The following is a 27481-nucleotide window of genomic DNA, read 5'->3' as shown; positions in this document are numbered from 1 at the left end:
TATTTACTCTGTCTCTCCTAAACAGAGTATAGCCCGCTAGATTGACTGTCCAATCATGAGATTCGTCCCACCAAGTTTCAGTAATGCCTATAATATCATACTGTTTGCTTGCTGCAAGTATTTCTAGTTCGCCCTTTTTACCAGTAATGCTTCTAGCGTTTTCATACATACAACTAAGATAAGTATTTTCCCTTGCGTTAGGGACATCTTTCACCTTATGTAGCAATGATGACCTGTAATCATCATTGGTTAGTGCTTTGGTAAAATCTCTTTTAGTACCCATGTTAGTAATCTTACTGCCTGCTCTTACCCTCCCCCCAACTTCTCCCCCATTTCGTTTACTACCGCCATCCCCACTATTCTCACTGTATGAACCGTAGTTTCTAGCTAAACCCTCCCCCCAGGCTCCTAGTTTAAAATCTCCTCCAACCTTCTAACCATCCTTCCCCCGAGCACCGCTGCCCCTACTCAGTCAGGTGCAATCCATCACGACAAAAGAGATGGCGCCTGACTGAGAAGTCCGCCCAGTGTTCCAGGAACACAAACCCCTCTTTCCTGCACCAATCCCTAAGCCACACATTTACCTCCCTAATCTCCCTCTGCCCCCCTGGACTAGCGCGTGGCACGGGTAATATTTCGGAGAATATTACCTTAGATGTCCTTGCCTTAAGTTTCTTTCCTAAGTCCCTATAGTCTTTCTTAAGGACATCCCACCTTCCGCTAACTTTGTCATTGGTGCCATCGTGCACCAAGACCGCCGGATCTTTCCCAGCTCCTCCCAACAATCTATCTACCCGGTCCGCGATGAGCCATACCCGAGAACCCGGGAGACAACAGACTGTACGCGATCACGGTCCCGGTAGCAGATTGCCCTATCTGCCTTCCTGATGATAGAATCCCCTACCACCACCATCTGACTAGGTACCTTACTATATTTTATCCCAACTGCGCCAGAGGGACAACTCCTCTGGATGCTAGAGGGAGCAGTTTCCTCCGGCACCGTCATTTCTTCACTATCATCCTCCGATTCCTCGTCCAGTCGGGCAAATTTGTTCGGGCTTGATAGTTCGGAGATGTCGAGCCTCCCCCTCTTTTTCTTCCTTCTAACTGTGACCCAGCTGGCTACCTGATCATCATCCTCTTCTACCAGTGACCCCTCCTGCAACTCCTCCACCATTCTGTCTAAACTTCGCTCGATATTGTGAATCCCCCTCAGTCGCGTAACGGTTTGCTCTAGATCAGTTACCTGGGCTTCCAGGGCAACCATTCGCACACACCTCGTGCAGTTGTAATCACACTGGGCCGGCAGCTCCAGGTGTGCATACATCTTGCACGACATGCACTGAGTGAGGTCCCCAATCACAGCCCCTCCCATATTGTTTGTAAGGTCTAACTCCCTGTTACTCTCAAAGAAATAGAAGCAAAAAGAAAAAGCAGAAGACAAACAATCTGGGCAAACACTCACTTATACAATAATTAAGCTGGCATATACTTATCTATCTTTGTGCCGTCCTTGGTCCTTAACTTTTATGCAGCCGTAGTACTCCAGTGCCCGCTCTGAGTGGGACCTCTCCTGTGGCACCGATACCCCACTTAGCAGTTGCAGTTGTTCCAGCTTACTGCACCTCCTTTTCACTCGGCTTCCAGCTCCTTCTGCTAAATTCCAACTCACATACACTTACAAATCCAAGCTACACTTTGAAATACAAGCTCCCTTACAATGAGCAAGCTCCAATGAGTCTGATCACTGATTATATAGGCTCAGCCAGCTGCTTTAGTCAGCCCCTCCTCCTCCTGATTACTCACCAGTGGATGAGGATTGTTAAATATTCAACATTTATTCTTAACAAAAAAATTACGTTTATAAAATATATAGTGTAATGTACAATTTCTTTACTCATCCTACAAGCACAAAAGATACTGAAATACAATTTCATGCATTAATATCAATAATCTGTATGGATTCCTGGTACTTTTGAAATGTTGCTAATGTTATATTACACTTTCATCATAAATTATACAATAGTATCCTTCTTTAGTTCTGTAGTAATTTGTATCAATATAGTCCTTTATGTGTGGGTGGCCACACTAATAGTAATGATCGTAAAAATGAAGAAAGATGATTTCCCAAAAAATCCAAACTGATCCAAAAGAGTGCTGCTTTGGAAGAAATATAAAATTAAAAAAGCGGCAACTACTAAGTAAAAATAATGGATGGTATCCGTCTGTGTGCTTAAATTAGTGTTGAGATGAATCCATTACATAATCAATGCAATGTAGACAGAGTGAAATATATTTGTGTTGCGCTATTATTGAGCTCAGCAGAACTCTCCAAACATTACCTGTGTCCCAGCTTCTAATTATCTCAGACATGAGGCTAGATGCATCATCGCTTGGAAAGTGATAAAATGGAGAGTGAAAAAGTACCAGTCAATCAGCTCCTAACTGCCATTTTTCAAACACAGCCTGTAACATGGAAGTTAGGAGCTGATTGGCTGGTACTTTTTCACTCTCCATTTTATCACTTTCCAAGCGATAATGCATCTGGGCCAGGATCTGTTAAGATGTTTAACCATGGACTCATGTGTGTAGCAGTTCTCCCAGCTGGGATACGTCAGCGGGGTTGAGACCATCTTGATCAGAGGCACCATAGTGGATTTTTCTGCTCTCGTCCATGATCCGTTACAGCGGGCTGAAACTGGCGCAGATGATGTCTGTTGACAATCACCATAGCCACTCCAGTCTGCTCACGGAATATGCCGGGTACAGCTCCACTCTCGTTTAAAGGGGATTTTCCTGCTCTGTATAGTGGCGTGTATTAGGCTGGAAAGTTGTTAATGATTCCAAAGGAGCTGAACGGAAGGTAATGTTTTATCTCCCCAGCACAGAACTGGTCATTTCTTCAGAGGCAGTAGAAATGCAGGTAGCTTGCTCTGTCTGGTTTATAAAGGTTCTCTGGGCTAATTAGCCACCTGTATATGAATTTAGATAATCTGAGCAGCCTGGCCTGCGTCAGCCCGTGTACTGACCATCAGAATTCTCATAGAGCAGTGCTATTCCTTATTACACGGGTCACATACATTTTTATTAAACACGTATAAATGTACATTTCTAAAAAAGAACCTATATCAATAAAATACCACAAGTAAATGATCTAAACCACATCATATGCAAAACAATAGCAGACAAAAGCAGAGTGGTAGTCAATCAAACTGTTAATAATATTATTGGTATTAATATTATGAGATGTATGAAGTGGATCATTAGTATGATTATTATTATTATCAACAATAATTACAACAAATAATGATATTATCCTTATTGTTACTATAAATGGAACAGATCCAGCAGGGCCGGCTCCAGGCCTACTAGCACCCTGAGCGAGAAAATGTAAAAGCGCCCACCCCCCGGAAAAGTGAGCGTGGCCTCTGGAAAAGTGGGCGTGGCCTCGTAACTTCATATCATCAAACTATAAATATGTTTTCACACAATTAGCAGCCTTACACATAGCCACAGTAGTGTTCCTTACACACAATGTCTCCAGTATAGTGCCAGATACACATAATGTGCAGTGCCAGATAGACATGACATGCCCCCCAGCAGTGCCAGCTACACATGACATGCCCCGCAGCATGTTTGTATCACCCCCTCTATAGCTTCGGCTTCCTAAATACTAATTTATTAACACTATAGTTTTTTACACTGGTATGTCACGCTGTGCTTTCTGGCTCATTCTGGTGTTTTGGGGTGCCACACCCTGCACCTAGATATAGCGCTAGGGACCCCAAATATACAGAGAGGCCTTGATGCGGCTTTGGGGCTTAACCACACATTTGCGCAAATATGTGTAACGAAGATCTCTGAATTCTATTATCATGTGGGATTTATATCTGGTTACTGTTATCCATTCAGTGTGCTGGGGAAACAATTGCTTTTTTTCTTGCTCAGAAATACCCCTTCCTTTCGAGCACCTGAATGATATCACTAAGCTAATTGAGCATTTACCAATCTATATGTATGTTGTGAGAGGCAGAGAGGTTTCTGCATTAGGAGGAGGTGCAGGCCCTGACATGCCACATGGAGCATTATGGGGTTGCTCCAAGGTAAGTAGCTCTTAGCTTAGACATATTTTAGTAAGGAGCCATTATCATGTGACTCCTTGCTGGTTAATATTAGACCCAGATTGGGGTAATGGAGGTGTGAGGTGTGGTGCCTCTGGACTGGCTGAGCTGGATGGCTTTAGTGTGGCATACCTTTACATTCTATTAACACTTTTCACTTATTAATTTTCTAACACTATTTCTCTATTTTAATTACATTTCATGTTTGTATCACCCCCTCTATAGCTTCGGCTTCCTAAATACTAATTTATTAACACTATAGTTTTTTACACTGGTATGTCACGCTGTGCTTTCTGGCTCATTCTGGTGTTTTGGGGTGCCACACCCTGCACCTAGATATAGCGCTAGGGACCCCAAATATACAGAGAGGCCTTGATGCGGCTTTGGGGCTTAACCACACATTTGCGCAAATATGTGTAACGAAGATCTCTGAATTCTATTATCATGTGGGATTTATATCTGGTTACTGTTATCCATTCAGTGTGCTGGGGAAACAATTGCTTTTTTTCTTGCTCAGAAATACCCCTTCCTTTCGAGCACCTGAATGATATCACTAAGCTAATTGAGCATTTACCAATCTATATGTATGTTGTGAGAGGCAGAGAGGTTTCTGCATTAGGAGGAGGTGCAGGCCCTGACATGCCACATGGAGCATTATGGGGTTGCTCCAAGGTAAGTAGCTCTTAGCTTAGACATATTTTAGTAAGGAGCCATTATCATGTGACTCCTTGCTGGTTAATATTAGACCCAGATTGGGGTAATGGAGGTGTGAGGTGTGGTGCCTCTGGACTGGCTGAGCTGGATGGCTTTAGTGTGGCATACCTTTACATTCTATTAACACTTTTCACTTATTCATTTTCTAACACTATTTCTCTATTTTAATTACATTTCATGTTTGTATCACCCCCTCTATAGCTTCGGCTTCCTAAATACTAATTTATTAACACTATAGTTTTTTACACTGGTATGTCACGCTGTGCTTTCTGGCTCATTCTGGTGTTTTGGGGTGCCACACCCTGCACCTAGATATAGCGCTAGGGACCCCAAATATACAGAGAGGCCTTGATGCGGCTTTGGGGCTTAACCACACATTTGCGCAAATATGTGTAACGAAGATCTCTGAATTCTATTATCATGTGGGATTTATATCTGGTTACTGTTATCCATTCAGTGTGCTGGGGAAACAATTGCTTTTTTTCTTGCTCAGAAATACCCCTTCCTTTCGAGCACCTGAATGATATCACTAAGCTAATTGAGCATTTACCAATCTATATGTATGTTGTGAGAGGCAGAGAGGTTTCTGCATTAGGAGGAGGTGCAGGCCCTGACATGCCACATGGAGCATTATGGGGTTGCTCCAAGGTAAGTAGCTCTTAGCTTAGACATATTTTAGTAAGGAGCCATTATCATGTGACTCCTTGCTGGTTAATATTAGACCCAGATTGGGGTAATGGAGGTGTGAGGTGTGGTGCCTCTGGACTGGCTGAGCTGGATGGCTTTAGTGTGGCATACCTTTACATTCTATTAACACTTTTCACTTATTAATTTTCTAACACTATTTCTCTATTTTAATTACATTTCATGTTTGTATCACCCCCTCTATAGCTTCGGCTTCCTAAATACTAATTTATTAACACTATAGTTTTTTACACTGGTATGTCACGCTGTGCTTTCTGGCTCATTCTGGTGTTTTGGGGTGCCACACCCTGCACCTAGATATAGCGCTAGGGACCCCAAATATACAGAGAGGCCTTGATGCGGCTTTGGGGCTTAACCACACATTTGCGCAAATATGTGTAACGAAGATCTCTGAATTCTATTATCATGTGGGATTTATATCTGGTTACTGTTATCCATTCAGTGTGCTGGGGAAACAATTGCTTTTTTTCTTGCTCAGAAATACCCCTTCCTTTCGAGCACCGGAATGATATCACTAAGCTAATTGAGCATTTACCAATCTATATGTATGTTGTGAGAGGCAGAGAGGTTTCTGCATTAGGAGGAGGTGCAGGCCCTGACATGCCACATGGAGCATTATGGGGTTGCTCCAAGGTAAGTAGCTCTTAGCTTAGACATATTTTAGTAAGGAGCCATTATCATGTGACTCCTTGCTGGTTAATATTAGACCCAGATTGGGGTAATGGAGGTGTGAGGTGTGGTGCCTCTGGACTGGCTGAGCTGGATGGCTTTAGTGTGGCATACCTTTACATTCTATTAACACTTTTCACTTATTCATTTTCTAACACTATTTCTCTATTTTAATTACATTTCATGTTTGTATCACCCCCTCTATAGCTTCGGCTTCCTAAATACTAATTTATTAACACTATAGTTTTTTACACTGGTATGTCACGCTGTGCTTTCTGGCTCATTCTGGTGTTTTGGGGTGCCACACCCTGCACCTAGATATAGCGCTAGGGACCCCAAATATACAGAGAGGCCTTGATGCGGCTTTGGGGCTTAACCACACATTTGCGCAAATATGTGTAACGAAGATCTCTGAATTCTATTATCATGTGGGATTTATATCTGGTTACTGTTATCCATTCAGTGTGCTGGGGAAACAATTGCTTTTTTTCTTGCTCAGAAATACCCCTTCCTTTCGAGCACCTGAATGATATCACTAAGCTAATTGAGCATTTACCAATCTATATGTATGTTGTGAGAGGCAGAGAGGTTTCTGCATTAGGAGGAGGTGCAGGCCCTGACATGCCACATGGAGCATTATGGGGTTGCTCCAAGGTAAGTAGCTCTTAGCTTAGACATATTTTAGTAAGGAGCCATTATCATGTGACTCCTTGCTGGTTAATATTAGACCCAGATTGGGGTAATGGAGGTGTGAGGTGTGGTGCCTCTGGACTGGCTGAGCTGGATGGCTTTAGTGTGGCATACCTTTACATTCTATTAACACTTTTCACTTATTCATTTTCTAACACTATTTCTCTATTTTAATTACATTTCATGTTTGTATCACCCCCTCTATAGCTTCGGCTTCCTAAATACTAATTTATTAACACTATAGTTTTTTACACTGGTATGTCACGCTGTGCTTTCTGGCTCATTCTGGTGTTTTGGGGTGCCACACCCTGCACCTAGATATAGCGCTAGGGACCCCAAATATACAGAGAGGCCTTGATGCGGCTTTGGGGCTTAACCACACATTTGCGCAAATATGTGTAACGAAGATCTCTGAATTCTATTATCATGTGGGATTTATATCTGGTTACTGTTATCCATTCAGTGTGCTGGGGAAACAATTGCTTTTTTTCTTGCTCAGAAATACCCCTTCCTTTCGAGCACCGGAATGATATCACTAAGCTAATTGAGCATTTACCAATCTATATGTATGTTGTGAGAGGCAGAGAGGTTTCTGCATTAGGAGGAGGTGCAGGCCCTGACATGCCACATGGAGCATTATGGGGTTGCTCCAAGGTAAGTAGCTCTTAGCTTAGACATATTTTAGTAAGGAGCCATTATCATGTGACTCCTTGCTGGTTAATATTAGACCCAGATTGGGGTAATGGAGGTGTGAGGTGTGGTGCCTCTGGACTGGCTGAGCTGGATGGCTTTAGTGTGGCATACCTTTACATTCTATTAACACTTTTCACTTATTAATTTTCTAACACTATTTCTCTATTTTAATTACATTTCATGTTTGTATCACCCCCTCTATAGCTTCGGCTTCCTAAATACTAATTTATTAACACTATAGTTTTTTACACTGGTATGTCACGCTGTGCTTTCTGGCTCATTCTGGTGTTTTGGGGTGCCACACCCTGCACCTAGATATAGCGCTAGGGACCCCAAATATACAGAGAGGCCTTGATGCGGCTTTGGGGCTTAACCACACATTTGCGCAAATATGTGTAACAAAGATCTCTGAATTCTATTATCATGTGGGATTTATATCTGGTTACTGTTATCCATTCAGTGTGCTGGGGAAACAATTGCTTTTTTTCTTGCTCAGAAATACCCCTTCCTTTCGAGCACCTGAATGATATCACTAAGCTAATTGAGCATTTACCAATCTATATGTATGTTGTGAGAGGCAGAGAGGTTTCTGCATTAGGAGGAGGTGCAGGCCCTGACATGCCACATGGAGCATTATGGGGTTGCTCCAAGGTAAGTAGCTCTTAGCTTAGACATATTTTAGTAAGGAGCCATTATCATGTGACTCCTTGCTGGTTAATATTAGACCCAGATTGGGGTAATGGAGGTGTGAGGTGTGGTGCCTCTGGACTGGCTGAGCTGGATGGCTTTAGTGTGGCATACCTTTACATTCTATTAACACTTTTCACTTATTCATTTTCTAACACTATTTCTCTATTTTAATTACATTTCATGTTTGTATCACCCCCTCTATAGCTTCGGCTTCCTAAATACTAATTTATTAACACTATAGTTTTTTACACTGGTATGTCACGCTGTGCTTTCTGGCTCATTCTGGTGTTTTGGGGTGCCACACCCTGCACCTAGATATAGCGCTAGGGACCCCAAATATACAGAGAGGCCTTGATGCGGCTTTGGGGCTTAACCACACATTTGCGCAAATATGTGTAACGAAGATCTCTGAATTCTATTATCATGTGGGATTTATATCTGGTTACTGTTATCCATTCAGTGTGCTGGGGAAACAATTGCTTTTTTTCTTGCTCAGAAATACCCCTTCCTTTCGAGCACCTGAATGATATCACTAAGCTAATTGAGCATTTACCAATCTATATGTATGTTGTGAGAGGCAGAGAGGTTTCTGCATTAGGAGGAGGTGCAGGCCCTGACATGCCACATGGAGCATTATGGGGTTGCTCCAAGGTAAGTAGCTCTTAGCTTAGACATATTTTAGTAAGGAGCCATTATCATGTGACTCCTTGCTGGTTAATATTAGACCCAGATTGGGGTAATGGAGGTGTGAGGTGTGGTGCCTCTGGACTGGCTGAGCTGGATGGCTTTAGTGTGGCATACCTTTACATTCTATTAACACTTTTCACTTATTATTTTTCTAACACTATTTCTCTATTTTAATTACATTTCATGTTTGTATCACCCCCTCTATAGCTTCGGCTTCCTAAATACTAATTTATTAACACTATAGTTTTTTACACTGGTATGTCACGCTGTGCTTTCTGGCTCATTCTGGTGTTTTGGGGTGCCACACCCTGCACCTAGATATAGCGCTAGGGACCCCAAATATACAGAGAGGCCTTGATGCGGCTTTGGGGCTTAACCACACATTTGCGCAAATATGTGTAACGAAGATCTCTGAATTCTATTATCATGTGGGATTTATATCTGGTTACTGTTATCCATTCAGTGTGCTGGGGAAACAATTGCTTTTTTTCTTGCTCAGAAATACCCCTTCCTTTCGAGCACCGGAATGATATCACTAAGCTAATTGAGCATTTACCAATCTATATGTATGTTGTGAGAGGCAGAGAGGTTTCTGCATTAGGAGGAGGTGCAGGCCCTGACATGCCACATGGAGCATTATGGGGTTGCTCCAAGGTAAGTAGCTCTTAGCTTAGACATATTTTAGTAAGGAGCCATTATCATGTGACTCCTTGCTGGTTAATATTAGACCCAGATTGGGGTAATGGAGGTGTGAGGTGTGGTGCCTCTGGACTGGCTGAGCTGGATGGCTTTAGTGTGGCATACCTTTACATTCTATTAACACTTTTCACTTATTAATTTTCTAACACTATTTCTCTATTTTAATTACATTTCATGTTTGTATCACCCCCTCTATAGCTTCGGCTTCCTAAATACTAATTTATTAACACTATAGTTTTTTACACTGGTATGTCACGCTGTGCTTTCTGGCTCATTCTGGTGTTTTGGGGTGCCACACCCTGCACCTAGATATAGCGCTAGGGACCCCAAATATACAGAGAGGCCTTGATGCGGCTTTGGGGCTTAACCACACATTTGCGCAAATATGTGTAACGAAGATCTCTGAATTCTATTTTCATGTGGGATTTATATCTGGTTACTGTTATCCATTCAGTGTGCTGGGGAAACAATTGCTTTTTTTCTTGCTCAGAAATACCCCTTCCTTTCGAGCACCTGAATGATATCACTAAGCTAATTGAGCATTTACCAATCTATATGTATGTTGTGAGAGGCAGAGAGGTTTCTGCATTAGGAGGAGGTGCAGGCCCTGACATGCCACATGGAGCATTATGGGGTTGCTCCAAGGTAAGTAGCTCTTAGCTTAGACATATTTTAGTAAGGAGCCATTATCATGTGACTCCTTGCTGGTTAATATTAGACCCAGATTGGGGTAATGGAGGTGTGAGGTGTGGTGCCTCTGGACTGGCTGAGCTGGATGGCTTTAGTGTGGCATACCTTTACATTCTATTAACACTTTTCACTTATTAATTTTCTAACACTATTTCTCTATTTTAATTACATTTCATGTTTGTATCACCCCCTCTATAGCTTCGGCTTCCTAAATACTAATTTATTAACACTATAGTTTTTTACACTGGTATGTCACGCTGTGCTTTCTGGCTCATTCTGGTGTTTTGGGGTGCCACACCCTGCACCTAGATATAGCGCTAGGGACCCCAAATATACAGAGAGGCCTTGATGCGGCTTTGGGGCTTAACCACACATTTGCGCAAATATGTGTAACGAAGATCTCTGAATTCTATTTTCATGTGGGATTTATATCTGGTTACTGTTATCCATTCAGTGTGCTGGGGAAACAATTGCTTTTTTTCTTGCTCAGAAATACCCCTTCCTTTCGAGCACCTGAATGATATCACTAAGCTAATTGAGCATTTACCAATCTATATGTATGTTGTGAGAGGCAGAGAGGTTTCTGCATTAGGAGGAGGTGCAGGCCCTGACATGCCACATGGAGCATTATGGGGTTGCTCCAAGGTAAGTAGCTCTTAGCTTAGACATATTTTAGTAAGGAGCCATTATCATGTGACTCCTTGCTGGTTAATATTAGACCCAGATTGGGGTAATGGAGGTGTGAGGTGTGGTGCCTCTGGACTGGCTGAGCTGGATGGCTTTAGTGTGGCATACCTTTACATTCTATTAACACTTTTCACTTATTAATTTTCTAACACTATTTCTCTATTTTAATTACATTTCATGTTTGTATCACCCCCTCTATAGCTTCGGCTTCCTAAATACTAATTTATTAACACTATAGTTTTTTACACTGGTATGTCACGCTGTGCTTTCTGGCTCATTCTGGTGTTTTGGGGTGCCACACCCTGCACCTAGATATAGCGCTAGGGACCCCAAATATACAGAGAGGCCTTGATGCGGCCTTGGGGCTTAACCACACATTTGCGCAAATATGTGTAACGAAGATCTCTGAATTCTATTATCATGTGGGATTTATATCTGGTTACTGTTATCCATTCAGTGTGCTGGGGAAACAATTGCTTTTTTTCTTGCTCAGAAATACCCCTTCCTTTCGAGCACCTGAATGATATCACTAAGCTAATTGAGCATTTACCAATCTATATGTATGTTGTGAGAGGCAGAGAGGTTTCTGCATTAGGAGGAGGTGCAGGCCCTGACATGCCACATGGAGCATTATGGGGTTGCTCCAAGGTAAGTAGCTCTTAGCTTAGACATATTTTAGTAAGGAGCCATTATCATGTGACTCCTTGCTGGTTAATATTAGACCCAGATTGGGGTAATGGAGGTGTGAGGTGTGGTGCCTCTGGACTGGCTGAGCTGGATGGCTTTAGTGTGGCATACCTTTACATTCTATTAACACTTTTCACTTATTAATTTTCTAACACTATTTCTCTATTTTAATTACATTTCATGTTTGTATCACCCCCTCTATAGCTTCGGCTTCCTAAATACTAATTTATTAACACTATAGTTTTTTACACTGGTATGTCACGCTGTGCTTTCTGGCTCATTCTGGTGTTTTGGGGTGCCACACCCTGCACCTAGATATAGCGCTAGGGACCCCAAATATACAGAGAGGCCTTGATGCGGCTTTGGGGCTTAACCACACATTTGCGCAAATATGTGTAACGAAGATCTCTGAATTCTATTATCATGTGGGATTTATATCTGGTTACTGTTATCCATTCAGTGTGCTGGGGAAACAATTGCTTTTTTTCTTGCTCAGAAATACCCCTTCCTTTCGAGCACCTGAATGATATCACTAAGCTAATTGAGCATTTACCAATCTTTATGTATGTTGTGAGAGGCAGAGAGGTTTCGGCATTAGGAGGAGGTGCAGGCCCTGACATGCCACATGGAGCATTATGGGGTTGCTCCAAGGTAAGTAGCTCTTAGCTTAGACATATTTTAGTAAGGAGCCATTATCATGTGACTCCTTGCTGGTTAATATTAGACCCAGATTGGGGTAATGGAGGTGTGAGGTGTGGTGCCTCTGGACTGGCTGAGCTGGATGGCTTTAGTGTGGCATACCTTTACATTCTATTAACACTTTTCACTTATTAATTTTCTAACACTATTTCTCTATTTTAATTACATTTCATGTTTGTATCACCCCCTCTATAGCTTCGGCTTCCTAAATACTAATTTATTAACACTATAGTTTTTTACACTGGTATGTCACGCTGTGCTTTCTGGCTCATTCTGGTGTTTTGGGGTGCCACACCCTGCACCTAGATATAGCGCTAGGGACCCCAAATATACAGAGAGGCCTTGATGCGGCCTTGGGGCTTAACCACACATTTGCGCAAATATGTGTAACGAAGATCTCTGAATTCTATTATCATGTGGGATTTATATCTGGTTACTGTTATCCATTCAGTGTGCTGGGGAAACAATTGCTTTTTTTCTTGCTCAGAAATACCCCTTCCTTTCGAGCACCTGAATGATATCACTAAGCTAATTGAGCATTTACCAATCTATATGTATGTTGTGAGAGGCAGAGAGGTTTCTGCATTAGGAGGAGGTGCAGGCCCTGACATGCCACATGGAGCATTATGGGGTTGCTCCAAGGTAAGTAGCTCTTAGCTTAGACATATTTTAGTAAGGAGCCATTATCATGTGACTCCTTGCTGGTTAATATTAGACCCAGATTGGGGTAATGGAGGTGTGAGGTGTGGTGCCTCTGGACTGGCTGAGCTGGATGGCTTTAGTGTGGCATACCTTTACATTCTATTAACACTTTTCACTTATTAATTTTCTAACACTATTTCTCTATTTTAATTACATTTCATGTTTGTATCACCCCCTCTATAGCTTCGGCTTCCTAAATACTAATTTATTAACACTATAGTTTTTTACACTGGTATGTCACGCTGTGCTTTCTGGCTCATTCTGGTGTTTTGGGGTGCCACACCCTGCACCTAGATATAGCGCTAGGGACCCCAAATATACAGAGAGGCCTTGATGCGGCTTTGGGGCTTAACCACACATTTGCGCAAATATGTGTAACGAAGATCTCTGAATTCTATTATCATGTGGGATTTATATCTGGTTACTGTTATCCATTCAGTGTGCTGGGGAAACAATTGCTTTTTTTCTTGCTCAGAAATACCCCTTCCTTTCGAGCACCTGAATGATATCACTAAGCTAATTGAGCATTTACCAATCTTTATGTATGTTGTGAGAGGCAGAGAGGTTTCGGCATTAGGAGGAGGTGCAGGCCCTGACATGCCACATGGAGCATTATGGGGTTGCTCCAAGGTAAGTAGCTCTTAGCTTAGACATATTTTAGTAAGGAGCCATTATCATGTGACTCCTTGCTGGTTAATATTAGACCCAGATTGGGGTAATGGAGGTGTGAGGTGTGGTGCCTCTGGACTGGCTGAGCTGGATGGCTTTAGTGTGGCATACCTTTACATTCTATTAACACTTTTCACTTATTAATTTTCTAACACTATTTCTCTATTTTAATTACATTTCATGTTTGTATCACCCCCTCTATAGCTTCGGCTTCCTAAATACTAATTTATTAACACTATAGTTTTTTACACTGGTATGTCACGCTGTGCTTTCTGGCTCATTCTGGTGTTTTGGGGTGCCACACCCTGCACCTAGATATAGCGCTAGGGACCCCAAATATACAGAGAGGCCTTGATGCGGCTTTGGGGCTTAACCACACATTTGCGCAAATATGTGTAACGAAGATCTCTGAATTCTATTATCATGTGGGATTTATATCTGGTTACTGTTATCCATTCAGTGTGCTGGGGAAACAATTGCTTTTTTTCTTGCTCAGAAATACCCCTTCCTTTCGAGCACCTGAATGATATCACTAAGCTAATTGAGCATTTACCAATCTATATGTATGTTGTGAGAGGCAGAGAGGTTTCTGCATTAGGAGGAGGTGCAGGCCCTGACATGCCACATGGAGCATTATGGGGTTGCTCCAAGGTAAGTAGCTCTTAGCTTAGACATATTTTAGTAAGGAGCCATTATCATGTGACTCCTTGCTGGTTAATATTAGACCCAGATTGGGGTAATGGAGGTGTGAGGTGTGGTGCCTCTGGACTGGCTGAGCTGGATGGCTTTAGTGTGGCATACCTTTACATTCTATTAACACTTTTCACTTATTAATTTTCTAACACTATTTCTCTATTTTAATTACATTTCATGTTTGTATCACCCCCTCTATAGCTTCGGCTTCCTAAATACTAATTTATTAACACTATAGTTTTTTACACTGGTATGTCACGCTGTGCTTTCTGGCTCATTCTGGTGTTTTGGGGTGCCACACCCTGCACCTAGATATAGCGCTAGGGACCCCAAATATACAGAGAGGCCTTGATGCGGCTTTGGGGCTTAACCACACATTTGCGCAAATATGTGTAACGAAGATCTCTGAATTCTATTATCATGTGGGATTTATATCTGGTTACTGTTATCCATTCAGTGTGCTGGGGAAACAATTGCTTTTTTTCTTGCTCAGAAATACCCCTTCCTTTCGAGCACCTGAATGATATCACTAAGCTAATTGAGCATTTACCAATCTATATGTATGTTGTGAGAGGCAGAGAGGTTTCTGCATTAGGAGGAGGTGCAGGCCCTGACATGCCACATGGAGCATTATGGGGTTGCTCCAAGGTAAGTAGCTCTTAGCTTAGACATATTTTAGTAAGGAGCCATTATCATGTGACTCCTTGCTGGTTAATATTAGACCCAGATTGGGGTAATGGAGGTGTGAGGTGTGGTGCCTCTGGACTGGCTGAGCTGGATGGCTTTAGTGTGGCATACCTTTACATTCTATTAACACTTTTCACTTATTAATTTTCTAACACTATTTCTCTATTTTAATTACATTTCATGTTTGTATCACCCCCTCTATAGCTTCGGCTTCCTAAATACTAATTTATTAACACTATAGTTTTTTACACTGGTATGTCACGCTGTGCTTTCTGGCTCATTCTGGTGTTTTGGGGTGCCACACCCTGCACCTAGATATAGCGCTAGGGACCCCAAATATACAGAGAGGCCTTGATGCGGCTTTGGGGCTTAACCACACATTTGCGCAAATATGTGTAACGAAGATCTCTGAATTCTATTATCATGTGGGATTTATATCTGGTTACTGTTATCCATTCAGTGTGCTGGGGAAACAATTGCTTTTTTTCTTGCTCAGAAATACCCCTTCCTTTCGAGCACCTGAATGATATCACTAAGCTAATTGAGCATTTACCAATCTATATGTATGCCCCGCAGCAGTGCCAGCTAGACATGACATGCCCCGCATCAGTGCCAGCTAGACATGACATGCCCGCAGCAGTGCCAGCTACACATGACATGCCCCCCAGCAGTGCCAGCTACACATGATAGTGTTCACTTTTTAGGGCATGGTGCTGATCACAGGGAGGGCACATTTACCTATACCTATATACCTATATGCCAAAGCATGGACAGTGCGCGCCGAAGGCGCGCCACAAAAATTAAGGGGAGTTACTTCGTGGGGAAGGTACGTGGCCACATAATAGTGGCAATTTGCATTACACCACACAGTAGTGCAGCTAATACACACTGCACCAGGTAGAACCTCCTATACACTTTGCGCCAGGCACAGCACTGAGACACATTGCACCAGGGAGAGCACTGAGACACATTGCCTAGCCACAGACGCCTAGCGGGAACACTACATGACATGCCCCCCAGCAGTGCCAGCTACACGTGACATGCCCCCCAGCAGTGCCAGCTACACGTGACATGCTCCCCAGCAGTGCCAGCTACACGTGACATGCCTTCGCCCCCCCAGCAGTGTCAGCTACATAAATGGCCACACAGTGCCAGATATGCACCCACAGTTCAGATACATAAATGCCCCCACAGTGCCAGATACATAAATGCCCCCACAGTGCCAGATACATAAATGCCCCCACAGTGCCAGATACATAAGTGCCCCCATAGTGCCAGATACATAAGTGCCCCTACAGTGCCAGATATAAAAATGCCCCCACAGTGCCAGATATGCCCCCACAGGGCCAGATACATAAATGCCCCCAGTGCCAGATACATAAATGCCCCCAGTGCCAGATGCATAAGTGCCCACACAGTGCCAGATACGTTAATGCCCCCACAGTGCCAGATATGCCCCCGCAGTGCCAGATATGCCCCCGCAGTGCCAGATACATTAATGCCCACCACAGTGCCATATACATTAATGCCCCCCACAGTGCCAGATACATTAATGCCCCCCACAGTGCCAGATACATTAATGCCCCCCACAGTGCCAGATAAATTATTGCCCCGTGCCAGATATGCCCACAGTGCCAGACACATTAATGCCCCCAGTGCCAGATATGCCCCCACAGTGCCAGATACAATAATGCCCCTAGTGCCAGATATGCCCTTCACAGTGATAGATACATTAATGCCCCCAGTGCCAGATATTCCCCCACAGTGCCAGATACATTAATGCCCCCAGTGCCAGATATTCCCCCACAGTGCCAGATACATTAATGCCCCCAGTGCCAGATATGCCCTACAGTGATAGATACATTAATGCCCACAGTGCCAGATATGCCCCCACAGTGCCAGATACATTAATGCCCCCAGTGCCAGATATGCCCCCACAGTGCCAGATACATTAATGCCCCCAGTGCCAGATATGCCCCCACAGTGATAGATACATTAATGCCCCCAGTTCCAGATATGCCCCCACAGTGCCAGATACATTAATGCCCCCAGTGCCAGATATGCCTCCACAGTGATAGATACATTAATGCCCCCAGTGCCAGATATGCCCCCACAGTGCCAGATACATTAATGCCCCCAGTGCCAGATATTCCCCCACAGTGCCAGATACATTAATGCCCCCAGTGCCAGATATGCCCCCACAGTGCCAGATATATTAATACCCCCCGGTGCCAGATATGCCCCCACAGTGATAGATACATTAATGCCCCCAGTGCCAGATATGCCCCCACAGTGCCAGATACATTAAATGCCCCCAGTGCCAGATATGCCCCCACAGTGACAGAAACATTAATGCCCCCACTGTGCCACATATGTCCCCTGAGTACCTGATGTGCCGGGTGCCGGCGATGAGGGAGGGGGAATGCAGCTGCAGGCAGGCGCGCTGTGCGGCGCCTGTGCCCTAGTGATCTGTGCGCGCTGTGCGACGCCAGTGTCTTACATCAGACGCCGACGCCGAACAGCGCGGCGCGCGCGGAGCTAGGACAGGGCCAGCTCCAGGCTCCAACATGCCGGCGCCAGCGTGCGGCGCCCTTTAAGAGTGGCGCCCTGCGCGGGCGCTCGACTCGAACATGCCTGGAGCCGGCCCTGAGATCCAGACCTGATGGATAGAGAACCCAAATTATTTAAAATATAAACAAAAAACAGATCTAGAAAGCGCTGACAAGCTATTTTTTTTTAAAGTATGTTTTTATTCTTATTTATAAAACATCTGATTATGGTGGTCATTCCGAGTAGATCGCAGCAGCAATTTTGTTAGCAGTTGGGCAAAACCATGTGCACTGTAGGAGGGGCAGATATAACATGTGCAGAGAGAGTTAGATTTGGGTGTGGTGTGTTCAAACTGGAATCTAGATTACAGTGTAATAATAAAGCAGCCAGTATTTACCCTGCACAGAAACAAAATAACCCACCCAAATCTAACTCTCTCTGCAAATGTTATATCTGCCCCCCCTCCCCCCTGCAGTGCATATGGTTTTGCCCAATTGCTAACAAACTTGCTGCTGCGATCAACTCAGAATTACCCCCTATGAACCAAATTTACCGGCTTTAATAAAAGTATTTATATATATAAAAAACAATATATGATTTCTAGCTGTTTTTTGTCTCAATGCACTTTGTATCTATATCAAGACTATATTCAAATAAAATTTCTAGATCAGCTTCCAGCTGGAAGCTGATATAGAAATGTTATTTGAATATAGTCTTGATATAGATACAAAGTGCATTGAGACAAAAAACAGCTAGAAATCATATATTGTTTTTTATGTATATATATATATATATATATATATATATATTTATTTATTAAAGACGGTAAATTTGGTTCATAATCAGATGTTTTATAAATAAGAATAAAAACATACTTTTTAAAAAAAAAATAGCTTGTCAGCGCTTTCTAGATCCGTTTTTTTGTTTATGTTTGTATTTTGAAGGGCGGAGTAGTCCCTTTGGTATAAGAGATCTGCAGGCAAACTTGTATTTCTGAGCATATTATTTGGCGCCAGGTACCTGTACTGTACTTTGTACCTGTTTGTTGTTTCTGTTTATTTAAAATATAGCATCAAGTTCTAACTCATAATTATATATTTAGCAACTCATTGGACATGATCATACTGTTACTATTTGTATTCGTAGTATCTCAAAATATTACTTTATTCAATTATTATTTAACCCATATATAATCAGAAGCACTCGCATATGACCAACCAGTAAAAAAGAGGGACAGAGAGATATATTTAAACTCATCTATACCACCCTCCCACTGGTGATCGCAGTCCCCATCAATAACCCAAATTGGATTAAGTTAAATTGCATTAAATTCACCAATCCAAGAGATGGACTGTCAATGCTGCATGTGATCACACATAGATTTCTTAGGTAGATGGATTTAAAAAAAAAAAAAAAAACGATGGCCTGTTTGCGAATGTTTGCTAGCTTGCGATCACTTTTAGCACACTTGCTAACAGATACACACCACACCACGGTATTAAGCCTATTTAAAAACTGTGTGTTTTCTTTTAGATATCAACGGTGGTATTAGAACCAGCAGTCTTAATTGTAGGGTTTAAAAAAATCCACATCCAAAACATACACACAATCAAAATGTCGACATCCAAAACCCATCTTAAGAATCCTGCTAAATGCTCTTGCAGTCTGTGACATTTGATTGCTAACATAAAAAACAAATATTTGTTTAATCTCTTCTAATCATATCAATGAAGAACTAAATAATCATATATTATATAGTGTGAAACATCAGTGTATTACATAGAGTAATATAGTATTATTTTATTAAAGTATTTCAAAATTGTCAAAGGACATTAAATTGGTACTTTAACTCTAGTTTTACATTTAATCACCACCAACCTTCACATGCAAATGCTCATCCAGAAGAATATTTCCAGGTTTTAGATCTAGATGGAGAAGTGGAGGATTCATAATATGGAGAAAGTTCATTCCAAGAGCTATTTCGTGGATGAAGCGGAACTTTAACTGCCAGCTTAGGTTGTGGGTGGGGATCAACTTCTCTAGGGACCCATTTTCCATGAATTCCATCACAATCCCAATAGGGTTAATGCAAATACCATATATTTGCACAATGTATCGGAATTTTATCTTTTCCATCTTGGATGCTTCTTCCATCAGGCTGTTGTAAGTTGTGCTGTATAAAGAAAAGCATTTTCTTAAATTAAGTACTAAATATTACTAATGTCTTTCAATTTGATTTACAGTATATATCCAATTTTAGTTTAGAAAAAGAATATTTTTGGGAGAACGGGAACATTTATAAAGGTTGAATTTAATGTACCAGTCCCTTTTATACAGTAAATATAGGCATTATGTGAGATCAGCCAATGCTCATGGCTTTCACATTACTAGGAACCTGTGACATTAGTGCATACTTCACCACCTTTGCTCAAACTTGTCACTTCTGGCTTTTTTTTCCTAGTAATGCTGACTCTACCTTAGAAATATCGAAAAAAAATATTCTCTTTTCCTATTCAAGATGTTACTAAACCTGTTATCCAGTCCCTTGACATTTAACACCTTTAACTAATGCAACCTTCTGCGACAGCACCTGGCTTTCCCCTTACTCTTTCATTGCGTCAATTCACCATCAACGCTGCAGCAAAAGTAACCTTACTCCATTCCTCCCTCATCACTCCACATGTACTTTACCCCTTTGCAAATACCTATATGGATAAAATAGAGGTCCTTATGATAGGACCGCAACATCAAAGGACAAGACTGCAGCATAGCCAACCAACTGGACTTACAATCGGGGATTCAGAATTACAAACCAGTGATCGTGTGTGGAATCTTGGCATTGTCCTGGATGGTGGCTTGACACTTAAACATCAGATATCAGCCACAATCAAATCCTCATTCTTTCACCTGAGGAACATAGCCAGAATCAAGCACTTAATTCCCTCAGATGATCTGCCAAAAGTCATACATGTATTTGTATCATCTCGATTAGACTACTGTAATGCCCTCTACCTTGGTCTCCCAGCAAAAGAATTGCAATGCTTACAGCTGGTGCAAAACACAGCTGCCAGGCTGTTAACCGACTAGCCCCGTTCTAGCAACATAACACCCATACTCTACTCCCTTCACTGGCTGCCTGTAAGATAGTGAATCATCTTCAAGATTGGCTTACTGAGTTTCAAAGCACTACATGACCAGGGCCCAAGGTACCTGAAGCAGCTACTGACCCCATACTGCCCAACTCGATTACTGCAATCTGTAGATGAAGGACTTTTAGCAGTACCTATAATCTCCCGTAATTCATCTGGGGGTCGAGCTTTTAGTCATGCGGCTCCGACTCTATGGAACTCACTTCCCCACATAGTGCGAGAGGCCCCAACTATAGAATCCTTCAAAAGTAGACTCAAGACTTTCCTTTTTACTCAAGCATTTCCATAATGTCCCTTTAGTATCTACATGCTTCTGTATTTTATGAAAAGCTGCTCTGTACTTCATTATTTTCTGTACTATATTATGCTATGTATCTGTTAAGCGCCTTGAGTCCTATTGGAGAAAGAGCGCTATATAAATAAAATTATTATTATTATTATTATTATTATTATTATTATTATAAACTGGCTTCCTATGAACTCCAGAATAAAGTTTGTATCACTCCCAATACCTACACAGCCTTCAACAACACCACCCCTATGTAAATCTCAAATGTCATGTCAAAACACATTCCCTCTTACTGCATTATGTCTACCTCTGACCTTGACTTTGCTATGTCATCCACCCCTCACTCCTGCACACAATACTTCAGCAGACACTGATCCTGGCTGTATACCTGGGGGTGGAGGCACTGATATTAGCGCCAATCCAGTACTGCCATGTCATCAGCTGGCCTACAAGAAGAGGCAAGTGGGCTTAGTCACCTAAGGGTTTGTTCATGGGGCATGGCTATAGCATGCACTACCCTACAGAGGCACACTTGTGGTTTCAAAGTTGACTAAACTAAAATGTCAAGCTAGCATGACATTATTTTCTTATTGTTATGGAATAACTGTATCTGCAGGTCCATTGTGTGTTTTAGAAAATACTTTTTATAGTAGCTGGATATCTTCATTCTTGGGATCACTACCTGCTACAGTATATGGATAAAACTATCACCTAATCACTGACAATGCTATGTACATTCTATCCAATTTATCAATTTTCCTACTTTAGAGTTCTATTGTGCCAACCTCTAAGTCAACACAATTTGAATTTCTGAGATGTTAAATGTGTTACCTAATAGGTGAACATGCTCCCATGAGGCTGCTCCATGCAGCATTTTTCAAAAGGCCCCTTCATCTCTGTAACAGAGATCTGGCAAAACATTTTCACTTGCCACTTTAAAAGTCTGTATGAGGAGTCTTTGAGGGGGGGGGGTCACCAATCAGAAGCTGCAATCACTGACTGATCCTCAGTGCAGAGTTCAAAGCCACAGGTACAGTATCAGTCAGTGCTGTGTGGGAAACCTTGGAGCCCTGGTAAAACATTTCTGCAGAGCAGCCCCTGGATTCCAGGGAGGGGAAGGATTATTCATAAGTTGCTGTTACATATTTAATGGACCTTTGTTGTTTCTATCTTACTGTATATTTTGATATAATCCTTACAAATATTTTAACTCACATACTACATCTTTCAGTCTCTCAAGTAGCAAATATATTCTAACATTCTGGTTGGCACACAATTTGCCATGATGAGGAACATTTCTGAAAAAGTTTGCAAAGACAAAAAAAATTGGTATTACAAATAGCAACAAATTAGACGTTTGCTACTATTTTCCAAAATGCACCATAAAAAACCCCACAGCATCTTATTGGGTACTGTGGACAACAGCAATTTCTTTCTTTTCATCATTTCAACCACATTCACAATAATTGAAACAAAATCACCAAGTAGGCGCACGGTACCAGTGATGTTGATAAAAACACAATTTATTAACATAAAACCAATAACAAACTGATTAAAAGACACAACACTACACAGAGCATATAACTGAGGTATTATACCTTATAGTTCACACATAAAGTGTATAAATAAGTGAAAGGGACACTAATATGCAGGAGAACCCGTCTCTGTAAGATAGGGTTAATCTCTCACATTAATTCCATATCAGACAGTTTAAATGAAAAGGAAGTCCTGTAAACTGATGTAATTAGCGTTTGTGACCATAAAGGTGTCCAGATTTAAATAGTGTTTCCTTGGAGCAAAATAAACCAGCCGATTAATGTTACTCACTGAGACGTAATGATCTCTTGCTGTACGGGATAAATGGTTAAGAAACCGCTTGTTATCACCCTGTGCATGGGTGAGACATCCGTCAGCGGTATATTCAGATGAAAGCCACTTCTTTCTGTGCAGCACCAGTTGCCTGTATTAGATCACCATACAGATCCTCCAGCTTGCTGAGCGACGCCCGGCCGGGCAGGAGGTAACAATGTTCCAAATGCAAGGAGAGTTAGAGTGGAGTGATTGAATCACAGGCTGGATCATTCACCGGTAACTTGTAACAAACGGCTGAAAGTGATGGATGTCGTGCTCCGTGGGACACTTAATGGTCAAGTGTGGCCCTTACTTCTGTACCCTCAACGCGTTTCTCCGCACCTCAGGCGGCTTCTTCAAGAGGCAGAGTGTTCTTCTCTGAGCACAATTGTGGTTGTTTTATACCTTGTCCCATTAAAATCATTAGAAACAGGTGAGTGTGAAGGCTCAACAGGTGCTCTGAAATCAGAGTCTTCATACACAGATAACGTGTCACAGGGTTTTTAATTAGACATTTAATTCAAAAAATATATATTTTAAAATCAATCCTATGGCTATCAGTTTGTCATAAATAAAAACAACATAAATAAAAATATAAATATATTTCTGTTATGCGGATAGAATCATTTTAATCCCATGAGGCTGCAGCTATATTAAAAGATCTTTCAGCAGCTGCAGCATTTATCCATTAATAGTCTCCCACTTATGAGTGGGGAAAAGGAATATACAAGCATATATACACATATGGTAAATTAAGTGCTATATGTTGTTAATAGCATATTATAGTAGACAATACGTTTATTAGGTCTCAATTTTATTATTTATTTATAAATGTTTATACTAAAAAAGCCTATCATAAATCATGTGAAATACCAAGTGTAAAGAAATATCTACACAACACATCTCTTCATATTGCTATCTTTATAAGCTCAAGTCTTAGTATTATAGCATGGGAAAATGTGAATTAAAGACACTTCACACATATAAACATGTAGAAAAAGAAATATATATAATGTTGTTTTTATAGTTTTATAGCTATATAGTTTTATAGTTTTAGAGGATAGTATCTTCATCATATCAACATCTAAGCTATTGTAATTACACCTGTAATCTATTAACTAAAGTAGGACTGGCTGCATGGGTCAGTGGCCAGACTAGCGTGCAGAAAAAATCTGGCGCGTCACTAGCAGTATAGCGGCAGCGCCAGGTCTGCTCGCAGTCATGGTCTCAGACCCCGCAGATCCTCTCCATCAGTATGGTAGATAGCAATAAATGGGTAACCAATATAATAAATACGAACAACAAAAAAATATATATATATAAAAAATAGAAAATAATGGTAAAAAAAAAAAAAAAAAAAATTAATAAAATAATAAGAGAGAAAGGAATATGGACCAATCTTCATGTATGATTCTTTACTTCAACAGAAAAAGATGAAATAAACTGAACCCGCTAAATATAGCTAAATGAATTCAAGATCTATGGTTTCATTCAACCCTTGGGGTTTCAGAGTCTGTAATTTCCAGATCCATGCAGCTTCCTGACGACATAGAGTTCTAAATCTATCTCCACCTCTAGGGGTGATTTTAATCTGTTCAAGGCCAATGAGTTGGAGGCAAGCTGGATTACTGGAATGAATTTCTGCATAGTGACGTGAAACACTATGATTCATATATCCCTTAAGGATATTCCTTCTATGTTCCATAAAGCGCAGCTTCAGTGCCCTAGTGGTTCGCCCTACATAGTGCATCTGACATGAGCAGCGTAACAAATAAACTACAAAATGTGTATTGCAATTTATGAAGGATTGTATCTTAAAGTCTGTACTTGATCCAAACGGAGAAATGTGTTTAATTTTATTGACCACATGAGTACATGTGGTACATCTATTATGATTACATCTAAAGAAGCCCACAACTTTTGGGCCCACTAGTGTGAGTTGTTCACTCCTTTCAATATTAACAGAAGATCTCTTAAAGAAACTCGGAGCTAATATGTTCCTAAGATTTTTAGCTTTTTTAAAAATAATCGTAGGGTTTGCAGGGAGAGTTGTATTTAATATTGGATCGGTCAACAATAGTTTGTAATTACGTTTAATTATGCAAGAAATTTTGTTTGCTTTTACATTAAATTTTGATTTGAAAGCCAGATTATAGTGATTAATTTTTTGAGTTTTATTCTCACTATTATCTTTTTTATTATTATTTTTGTTTTTGTTATTATTGTTGCTAATAGATCTAGATTCCTCAGGAGCTGTTTCAATGAATGAAGGAGGATCACATGCTATAGTAATACGTGAACCTTCTTTCTCATTTGGGTTCATATGAGATAATTGTGTATTAGTAGTTTTAAAGATATTTCTCCTATCTAATGTTTGTGAATAGGCTATGGCCTCTTCTAATATATCCTCAGGATAATCACGTTCTCTCAAGGAGGTAATCAAGTTCTCCGCATGCTCAGCAAAGGTACAATCTAATGTACAGTTACGTCTAATCCTGAACAGTTGACTTTTAGGTACGTTGTTAAGCCAACCTTTCTTATGGTTGCTCGTATACGGAATATAGCTACAGATGTCAACCGATTTTTTATAGGATGATACTATGAGTTTCTCCTCTACCGCCTCCACTGTTACGTCCAAAAAATTGATTCGTGAGGAGTGATGTGTACAAGTGAATGACAAACCATATTCATTAGTGTTTAAAAAATCAACAAAATTCATAACTGTTGTTGACCGATCCAATATTAAATACAACTCTCCCTGCAAACCCTACGATTATTTTTAAAAAAGCTAAAAATCTTAGGAACATATTAGCTCCGAGTTTCTTTAAGAGATCTTCTGTTAATATTGAAAGGAGTGAACAACTCACACTAGTGGGCCCAAAAGTTGTGGGCTTCTTTAGATGTAATCATAATAGATGTACCACATGTACTCATGTGGTCAATAAAATTAAACACATTTCTCCGTTTGGATCAAGTACAGACTTTAAGATACAATCCTTCATAAATTGCAATACACATTTTGTAGTTTATTTGTTACGCTGCTCATGTCAGATGCACTATGTAGGGCGAACCACTAGGGCACTGAAGCTGCGCTTTATGGAACATAGAAGGAATATCCTTAAGGGATATATGAATCATAGTGTTTCACGTCACTATGCAGAAATTCATTCCAGTAATCCAGCTTGCCTCCAACTCATTGGCCTTGAACAGATTAAAATCACCCCTAGAGGTGGAGATAGATTTAGAACTCTATGTCGTCAGGAAGCTGCATGGATCTGGAAATTACAGACTCTGAAACCCCAAGGGTTGAATGAAACAATAGATCTTGAATTCATTTAGCTATATTTAGCGGGTTCAGTTTATTTCATCTTTTTCTGTTGAAGTAAAGAATCATACATGAAGATTGGTCCATATTCCTTTCTCTCATATTATTTTATTAATTTTTTTTTTTTTTTTACCATTATTTTCTATTTTTTATATATATATATTTTTTTGTTGTTCGTATTTATTATATTGGTTACCCATTTATTGCTATCTACCATACTGATGGAGAGGATCTGCGGGGTCTGAGACCATGACTGCGAGCAGACCTGGCGCTGCCGCTATACTGCTAGTGACGCGCCAGATTTTTTCTGCACGCTAGTCTGGCCACTGACCCATGCAGCCAGTCCTACTTTAGTTAATAGATTACAGGTGTAATTACAATAGCTTAGATGTTGATATGATGAAGATACTATCCTCTAAAACTATAAAACTATATAGCTATAAAACTATAAAAACAACATTATATATATTTCTTTTTCTACATGTTTATATGTGTGAAGTGTCTTTAATTCACATTTTCCCATGCTATAATACTAAGACTTGAGCTTATAAAGATAGCAATATGAAGAGATGTGTTGTGTAGATATTTCTTTACACTTGGTATTTCACATGATTTATGATAGGCTTTTTTAGTATAAACATTTATAAATAAATAATAAAATTGAGACCTAATAAACGTATTGTCTACTATAATATGCTATTAACAACATATAGCACTTAATTTACCATATGTGTATATATGCTTGTATATTCCTTTTCCCCACTCATAAGTGGGAGACTATTAATGGATAAATGCTGCAGCTGCTGAAAGATCTTTTAATATAGCTGCAGCCTCATGGGATTAAAATGATTCTATCCGCATAACAGAAATATATTTATATTTTTATTTATGTTGTTTTTATTTATGACAAACTGATAGCCATAGGATTGATTTTAAAATATATATTTTTTGAATTAAATGTCTAATTAAAAACCCAGTGACACGTTATCTGTGTATGAAGACTCTGATTTCAGAGCACCTGTTGAGCCTTCACACTCACCTGTTTCTAATGATTTTAATGGGACAAGGTATAAAACAACCACAATTGTGCTCAGAGAAGAACACTCTGCCTCTTGAAGAAGCCGCCTGAGGTGCG

At 40.8% G+C, this 27481-nt stretch overlaps 1 protein-coding gene across 2 annotated transcripts in view; it reads right to left on the bottom strand.

The window, feature by feature from the left end:
* The window catches only part of ANKK1 (ankyrin repeat and kinase domain containing 1), a 241108-nt gene that overhangs the window by 64296 nt on the left and 149331 nt on the right, over nt 1-27481 (bottom strand). For both annotated transcript variants that reach the window (XM_063943185.1, XM_063943184.1), the window contains exon 2: nt 19611-19905. In XM_063943185.1, coding sequence (XP_063799255.1) covers nt 19611-19886 — 276 coding nt within the window. In that variant the 5' untranslated portion in view covers nt 19887-19905. The remainder of the gene's footprint in view (nt 1-19610; nt 19906-27481) is intronic.

This window comes from Pseudophryne corroboree, chromosome 10, assembly GCF_028390025.1.
Source record: "Pseudophryne corroboree isolate aPseCor3 chromosome 10, aPseCor3.hap2, whole genome shotgun sequence".
NCBI classification, from domain to species: Eukaryota; Metazoa; Chordata; class Amphibia; order Anura; family Myobatrachidae; genus Pseudophryne; species Pseudophryne corroboree.
The sequence above is the reverse complement of the archived record's forward strand: the minus strand, read 5'-3'. Positions and strand labels throughout refer to the sequence as shown.